Below are 9,204 nucleotides of genomic sequence, written 5' to 3' on the forward strand. Positions count from 1 at the left end.
CTGTTCAGTCGGTGCGTGCTTGCGGCGAGGACATTGAAGTCACAGAGAGCTTTACATACCTTGGTAGTGTAGTTCATAACTCTGGGCTGTCAGACCATGAAGTCTGCAGACGGATTGGCCTGGCAGCAGGGGTCATGAACTCTCTCAACAAGAGTATTTGGAGATGTCGGTACCTGTGCAGAAGGACCAAGCTACGGGTTTTCAAGGCCCTGATAATACCAGTTTTGCTATACGGTAGCGAAACCTGGACATTGTCCTGTGCCTTGGAGGCTCGTCTTGAAGCCTTTTGTAATAGGTCCTTGCGCCAGATCATGGGGTACTGTTGGCGGGACCATGTGTCCAACCAACGGTTGCACCGTGAGACTGGCACAGGACCTGTTATTTGCACAATCCGTGATCGCCAACTCAGGCTATACGGCCACCTGGCTCGCTTTCCTCAGGATGATCATGCCCATCAGGTCGTCTCTGTTCGAAACAACCCTGAGTGGAGGAGGCCTGTGGGACGACCGAGGAAGTCGTGGCTTAGGCAGATCGACCAAACCTGCCGTGAAGAAATAGAGATGGGCCGAGTCCCTGCCTGGCGCCTAGCCATGAGGGATCCATGTAGGTGGAAGCGAAGGGTGGATGCGGCTATGAGCCCCCGTCGGCGTCAGCCCCCTTGATGATGATGATGTTATATACATATATATATATATATATATATATATATATATATATATATATATATGTATATATATATAAAAATATATATATATAAATATATATATATAAATATATATATATATATATATATATATAAATATATATATATATACATATATATACATATATATATATATATACATACATATATATATACATACATATGTATATATATACATATATATATATATATATACATATATATATATATATATATATATAAATATATATACATATATATACATATATATATATATATATATATATATATATACATATATATACATATATATACATATATACATACATATATATATATATATATATATATATATATATATATATATATATATATATATATATATATATATGTCAACGGCCAGACTTATAGTAGTATTATTTTAAAGGTAATCCTGACCCAAAGAGACCATTATACACCATGGAAATGGTTTTCCACTGGTTGTATGGTAGATGGAATGGTAGTTCAAGGGAGCTCCACATTCCATTGAAGCTACAGAGTGTGGTGTTGATCCCATGGAGGGGATAGGCCTTTAATGTTTTACAAGGCACTATAGACACTGTGTCTCGGGAACATAGAGGTGATAATCTACAGGTCTTGTAAACAACGGCACCACTATGCTCAGCGCTGGGTCAGCAGGGTCAGGAGAGGCCAGGGCGCCTGTGTGGCATTCGTGCCCCAGTTCAGTTTCAACCTTAATCGTGCGTGGACGCCGTGACGGTTAATCCAAAGCGAATTTAGCTTTTTGGTTATAATTACTGAATTCCGGATTCCAAGGGGAATCATCAGCTCGCCTTTAGACGAGTATAAACAATTCCAAGGGGAATTATCAGCTTGTCAGGAGACGAGCATAACCAACACTGTATACGTAAGTAATTACATTAAAAGTGTAAATTTACGTTGTGTTTATTGTAACCAATTGAAATTATATTGAGATATAATTGTCATATGCAGAACTAGGAAGTATTATATCCATAACACTGAGCCCGCTCCTGAGAGAGTGGAATATAAATCTATTATCCAGTGACTTATACAAAAAGTAGTATAACAACCCCTAAATAGGGGCTAGGTAATAGTTGGTGGCAGCGTAAGGGATTAATAGTGTTAACGATATAATACAAAGTTTTAAAGAAATCTTTCTCAGAGAAGCAGCTCTGTAGACGGCGAGCACCAAGTGGAAATTGTGTTCGTATGTGCGTGAGTACGTGACGTCACAAGAGCGAGCGAGAACGTGATTGGTCGCTAGAGCATAGTATGAGTGCACGAGAGGGAGCAAGTGTAGCTCATTGGCTCAAGTGAGAGAGAGAAAAGAAAACGCAGTGTGAGTGGCGAGAACGCGTGAGGAAAACGTGACGTCACAAAAAGGGGAGGAGTTTATCAGTCTGAAAGTGGTGACTGTAGAGAGAGGATCAGCGCGGGTTGAGCCTCCGCTATAGCGAATCTTGGTGATTCTATGCTGCTTGGGCGCATGAATGAATGAACTCCTAATAAAGTATTATTTTTAATAATTTACCCTTTAGTATTTAATGATGGGATATATATAATTAATGCATGTTAATAAACAAGTTTCTTAGAATATTAAATACTTGGTCAATAAAGTTTTCTTGCAGGGTTAAAGTGTTTTATGAGTGAAATTATTTTACTAACAACACAACAAAACTTTCCGACCATTACAGTGTACATACATCTCATATTACATCGATATTGGTTTCCTTAATATCTTTTCGCTGGGCAGTGATAGATTTTAACTTACGTGTGAATAACAAGGGTTATACATTACCGATAAGTGAACAACTGTGTAGTACTGGTGTTTAGTGACACTGTGAAAGAACCACAAAGACAATAAACCGCAAGAGAGTTGCGAGGGCCGTGTGCCTGACTCTACTTGTTGTTTTTAAGTGGGAATTAGCGAGTTAGGCTTCGAGGGCCGTGTGCCTGGCTGAGACTTGTAATTCCAAGTGAAAAGAAACTATAAAACTAAAAAGGGAAAGTATTCCTCGAACATTGGAAATAAAAACACAGTGCTACCAGTTAACGTAATTGTGCATGTCCGGGGAAGACAGCAACAGACGGGACACGGCTACTACGGACAGTAGTGACGACGAAGATCCGTTTGTCATAGCGGGGGAGCCAGGTCTACGAGACCTATTAGGCTCTGTGTACACCGGAGTTGGCGCGGTAGCCGACTTAAGTGACGAGGTACTATCGTCAAGCGTGGATCCCGAGTCAGGAAATTCTGACATTCGCGGGGAATTGACAGATATTTCTAGTTCTCAAGCGGAGAACAGTGCTCTTCAAGAATCTCGTACGTGGGCTGAGGAGACCGGAGACATGGAACAGGTGGTAGAAGATCTGCTGAAGAAGGTTGCAGACTTGGAGGAAAAACTAGAAAGGACTAAACAACCGCCTACAACAACCCAACCACTAGCACCAGATTCCGCCGGGGCCGTGGTAAAGCCTACACCAGTGGAAATGGTGCAAAGAGGTCGATGTGTCCCCCTGTTTAAAGGGAATGAGGATGATCTGACCGGAGGCGAATGGATCGCCCGGGTGGAAATAGAGATGGGACGGAACGGTGTCAGGGGAGATGCCGAGAGGGTGAACTTCGCCGCAAGTTACATCCACCCTGATAAGGGAAATGCTAAGGAGATAGCACAAATGATAACCTCCAGGGACATCTCTTGGGAGGAGTTTAAAGAGGGTATTTTGGCAATATTCTCTCAAAAGAGGAAGAACTGGGACGAGTCTTTAAGAGAGGCAGAACGGTACCAGGATGAATCCTTTGAAGAATGGATTCACAGTAAAAAGGCTCTCCACATGAATTTTACTCTTCTACACGATTGGCCATTTAAGGCAGACCCATTACTCGCCGTAACTATGAGATTCCTTGCAACAACCATGGTTGGTGGTGCTTTAGACAAATACCGAATTGGAGATGAATGGGACATAGCCAAATTGAAAACCATACCATACTCGCAAATCATAAAAGATTACACGAGGTGGGTGGAAAGAAATGGGGAGAAAGACAAACACTTCCAGTCCACCCTACGCCCCAGGTATAAAACCGCTGCAACCGGGAAGGCTCAGGTAGCAGTGGTAAGAGAGGAGAGACCAAGGGAACCTCCAAAGAAGATCTTTTGGCAGAAATCAAGTAGATATTTCTGTAATGTTCATGGGTGGAACAACTCACATCCTAAGGATCGATGCTGGAGCTCCAAGCGGGATCTACCAGCAAGGGGAAGATCTAAGGTTGGTCAAGGCGCTCAACCTAAACAGAAGTTTCCAACGACCGGAACAAAACCTAAGAATCCGGCAAAAGTTAAGTGTTTCTTCTGTGAGGAAAGTGGACATATAGTCAAAGATTGTCCACAAAAGAAAAACTATGGAGCGGATAAAGAGTCAAAAAACTCTTCAGCACCGTCCCAAGAGGGCGGCAACTAAACGGAAGGAATGTAGAAGACAAAGATGTACAGGAAGGAGTAGGACGCTTGATAATTCCTATCTTAGCATCGTCTCTTCCAAGATACATGATGACTGAGGTTAAGATACCTAATAGTCAAAAGTCTTTTACTGCAGTTTGGGACTCAGGGGCGAGCCCAACATTGGTTAAGTATTCCATGTACAGGGAGCAGGAGGAGGTGAAAGAGAAGGACCACAAGGATCCAAGGAACCTTCCTTCTCCGCTTGTACCACGTGAACTGCTCGTAAGTGGAATACTGGAAGGAGAACCGGTGAAGGCACTAGGGGAGACCCAAATGACCTTCGAAATGGGAGGAAAAACAATCTCTCATAGGTGCTATGTGTTTCAGGACGAGATCATTAACTTTCCTGGGGATTGTGATGTTCTTGTTGGATCGTCCTTAATGCACGAGCATAAATTAATACTAGATTTTGATAAATGGAGAATTTGTCAAGGATCTAAAGTCCTGCAGAGAGGTATGGTAAACCACGAGGGACATAAACCGGTTCAATCACCTAAAGTGGTAGGGAGTCACCAGGTGAATGAGAGTCTGGAGGACCAGAGCAAGAAATCTAAGGAAGATTTGGCAGAGGATCAAATTAACTCTCATGAATATACAGTGGTTTCATTGGAAACTATTACTGTACCTCCAGGTAAGGCAGCTGTGTTACTTGGATGTCTTAAAAGAAAAGGTGGAAAATTGGAGGATGGAACTCCAATAATGATAAAAGCAAATCCATTACAGGAAGATTGTGTTATCATTCCTGTTATATGCACAGCAGAGGATCAGGTGAAGGTCTTAGCTTGTAACTGGGGAAGGGTACCAGTACTAATCCACCAAAAACGGAGGATAGCTCAGGCATTTCCTATAGAAGATACGGATGTGAAACAGTGTGGGAATTTGGACAAGGGCCATAAGGAAAGACAAAAATCATTGGCTAAATTAACAGTAAATGCTGTAATAACTGAAATACCAGACAATGAAGATGAGGATGACCCATTGGAACAGGCACTTCAAATCGACCCTCAACAAGTGAAAGGTCAGGACCCAACTTTAGATGAGGATCGCTTTCAGAGATTACTGAAAGAGTTAAAGGCAGATGAGTGGGTATTATCTCCAAGCCAGAGGAAAGACGCAGAAAGGGTTTTGCGGGACTTTCAGGTAGCCTTTAACTTGAAGGAGGAGCCACTGGGGAAAACAAACTTGGTTAGTCATCGGATAGACACAGTCGATGAACAAAGGGTTTATATACCACCCAGGTTTATTCCTTATGCAGTACGACCAGCTGTGGAGGCAGAGGTCCAAGCCTTAATGGATCAAGGTCATATAAGGGTCAGTTCATCCGAATGGAATGCTCCAATTGTCCTAGTAAAGAGGAAGGATAATTCACATCCAAGGTTGTGTGTGGATTACAGGGCTCTTAATGGTAAAACGAGACCCGAATTTTATCCCTTACCTCTAATTGAAGACATCTTGTATCAAGTCAGTCAAAGTAAATGGTTTTCCACACTGGATTTGAGAAGTGGATATCACCAGGTGCCACTAGACGAGGAATCTAAGGAGAGATCGGCATTCTCTACTCACTTGGGACATTATGAATATAATGTAATGCCTTTTGGATTGTCCAACGCCCCAAGGACGTTTCAAAGACTTATGAACAGAGTGTTCAGTGGTCAAATTGGAAAGGGATTGCAATTATTTTTGGATGATATTGCAATATATAGTGAGGATATCAAAACTCATTTACCCATATTGGCAGAGGCTTTGCAGAGACTGATACAAGCTGGACTAAAGGCTAGTCCTGAGAAATCACACCTATTCCAGAAGGAAGTTAATCTTCTTGGACATAGAGTGGGACATGGGAATGTGAAGCCTGCACTAGACAAGTTAGCGGCAGTACGCAATTTCCCAAGACCCAAGAACCGTAAAGAGGTACGGAGATTCTTAGGGTTAAGTGGCTATTATCGAAGGTTTGTCGATGGATATGCCAAGAAAGCCAACGCTCTAACAAAGTTAACTTCAGAGAAGAATCCTTTCATCTGGGGTGATGAACAGGAAAAAGCCTTTACTATTCTTAGAGAGAACTTGGTTACGGAACCAGTACTCAAAGCACCTGATTTCAGGAAAACATGGTATCTTAGCACTGACGCCAGTCAAGGAGCTATTGGTGCAGTACTTGCTCAAAGGTATGAGGGCCATTTTTGCCCAGTTGCATACTACAGCCGACAGCTGAAGGCAGCTGAAAGTCGGTATACCACCATGGTATACCGACTTAAAAAAGTTTAAGCCCTTGGTGTGGGGATTAGAAGTAGTAGTTCTGTCAGACAACAGATCACTTCATTGGTTATTCCACAAAGCAAAGGATGGTAATGCGAGAGTTACGAGATGGGCTCTAACTGCGCAATCCTTTGGGGCAAAAATTATGTACCATCCAGGGAAGCTTAATGCAGCGGCAGATGCTCTGTCCCGGATTGAAGTTCCTGAGGGAATCAACGCCGAGGAAGTGGAACGTACCTCACAAATGATTATCGACGAAGCCGAGAATTGTCAAATTGTTTGTATTCTGGCAGTCGAATCATCAGGGGAGAAGATTGAGGAAGAACAGGACGAGGAGGAAGATGGACCGCCGTGGTCATTAGAGGAAATGATCAGAGAGCAAAGACAAGATCCTCTATATGGGCCTGTAATCCGATATCTCCTGGACAAGACTGAAATCAATCGAAAGAAGGTGGACCCGAATTTGGAGGTGAAGGACTTCTTTATGGACCAAGAGTTACTTTACAAACAGATTCAACACCGGAATTCGATGAGGGAAGTCGAAGAAGTACTTTGTGTGCCTAGGAGCTTAGTTCCTAAAGCCCTAGCACTAGTCCACTTAGCACCACTGGGAGGCCATGGGGCAGAAGAAAGGACCAAGTTTCGTGCTAAAAGACTATTCACTTGGCGTGGAATGGACAAAGACATTAGTAGGTATTGTCAACAATGTCTTACATGTCAAAGGTTTAAGGGTAGAGGCCATCCCTTAACTCCTTTAAGAAGGTATCCAGTACCAGAGGAACCTTTTCAGACTCTAGCTATGGACCTGATGGGACCATTTCCCCTTACGGAAGGGGGAAACAAGTACATACTGGTGGTTACGGATTTCCTCACTAGATTTGCGGTAGTGGAAGCACTCCCTGATAAAACCGCAGAGGCAGTAGCTAAGAGTATTTATCCAATATTCCTGCAATATGGAGTCCCAAAGACAGTCTTAACTGACCAAGGAAGGGAATTCAGGAATAAACTTCTAAGATGCATGGCGAAGACCTTAGGGTATGATCATCGTCAGATTGTGGCATATCACCCTGCATCAAATGGACTCTGTGAGAGGACAAATCAGCAGGTATTAAGCATCTTACGTGGTCTAGTGGAAGGTAAAGAACACTACTGGGACCAGTATTTAGCAGAGGCACAGTTAGCCTTGAATTCAGCCTATCATAGTGCTATTGGAGATACGCCATACTATGTGATGTTTGGTAGGGATGCCAAAACACCAGGGGAATGGTGGACAAGACCCATCACAAGTTATAGACTACCCAGTGAGGACTTCGTGGCAACACGAACCCGAAGATCTCAAGAAGTCTATGAATATGTGAGAGACAATCTGCTAAGGGCAGCAGATAGACAGTGTCGAACTCGATTGAAGAAATCAAAGGACACTTCACTACGGGAAGGCACAAGAGTTTTTGTGAAAGCCATTAGAAAGAAAGGGGATACAAAATTATCACCCAAATGGGAAGGACCATACCGGGTTACCAAGGAGGTAAAACCCTATGTCTATCAGTTAAGAGACTTGCAAACTAGGGAGTTTAGAGAAGTCCATTTGGAAAATATGAAGGTGGCTTTGGAAGCAACCATACCAAGAGCACTAGCTCCAAGAGCTAGGAGACCATATCCGGAGATGAGACCAGACGAGGAGTCTATCATCCCTGAAGGCAGTCCGGAGGAAGAAGACGAAAGGGAAATGGAGTACCTTATGAATTATCCTAGACCAGTTGGCGATGGAGCCGAAACGGTGCAAAGGACGGAAGCTCAACCTTCATGGGAAGAGGATGAGGGACCGGATGTAATTGTGGAGGATGAATTCAATAAAGAGTCTATTCCAGGAACAGCCAATAATTGTTGTAAGATGAGAATGGATATCACAAACAATACAGATTCCAACAATGCTTCTGCAAATAACGCTGAGGTCGAAAGCAGAATGAATGATGGAATGAATGAAACTCATGGGAGGAATGTTAGTTTTGAGCATGCGGGTAGGGTACCTATGCATGGGAGACGTACTAGCGGACGTACAAAGTATGGACCCGGATATTATGCACGGTTGCACGAGGGACCATAGTAGAACTAACCATAACTAGACATGATCACATATGACCACATGACACACCAACACGTATTTTACATAAACATTTTGTTGGAAAGGACGTGGTGGTTACCAACATGGAATTAAAATGTTATGCTTCTTGCAGATATTGCACCATGTTGGGAGGGATCTGCATGCTGATCCTGGGAGCCTGCCTGTGGATGGTTTGTCAGGCGGAGAGCAATCCACCTCTTCTTCGGCCGGGGGTAGCCCTTATTAGAAGAGAGGAGAAGGTTCTCACCGAGAATATCCACTGGAAGGTTGTGCAATATCAAGACCTAGGACCCATTTCCGAGACTCTGGAACGGCTCAAGACGTCACTAGAAGTAATATCTACCGTCGTCAAGAGAGAAAACTCTTCAGCTCATGGAGAAGCTAGAATGCGTTTAGTCGGGCATAGACTGGCGTTTATGACCAAAGGTTTCAGAGAGGTTTTAACAGGTGTTAAAGAGAGCCAACATTGTAAAAGTCGGGTGAAAAGAAGCCTATTTGACGGGGTTGGAAGACTTCTTCATTCGATGTTTGGACTCTTAGATGACCGTAGTGGGGCTGAGGTTAAACGTTTAGGAGCTCAAACGGTGGCTATAAAACATCATTTATCACAGCAGTTTACTGTG

General features: G+C 43.1%; 1 protein-coding gene across 1 annotated transcript in view; it reads left to right on the forward strand.

Annotated features, from left to right (window-relative positions):
- Nucleotides 1-1,061: 1,061 nt before the first annotated feature.
- The window catches only part of LOC113830621 (uncharacterized), a 10,116-nt gene continuing 1,973 nt past the window's right edge, over nt 1,062-9,204 (forward strand). Inside the window, exons 1-2 of the mRNA XM_070116588.1 lie at nt 1,062-1,589; nt 8,694-9,204. The exon at nt 8,694-9,204 is cut by the window's right edge and continues 1,973 nt beyond it. Coding sequence (XP_069972689.1) covers nt 8,704-9,204 — 501 coding nt within the window. The 5' untranslated portion in view covers nt 1,062-1,589; nt 8,694-8,703. The remainder of the gene's footprint in view (nt 1,590-8,693) is intronic.

The sequence above is a fragment of the Penaeus vannamei genome, chromosome 39 (assembly GCF_042767895.1).
Source record: "Penaeus vannamei isolate JL-2024 chromosome 39, ASM4276789v1, whole genome shotgun sequence".
Lineage (NCBI taxonomy): Eukaryota > Metazoa > Arthropoda > Malacostraca > Decapoda > Penaeidae > Penaeus > Penaeus vannamei.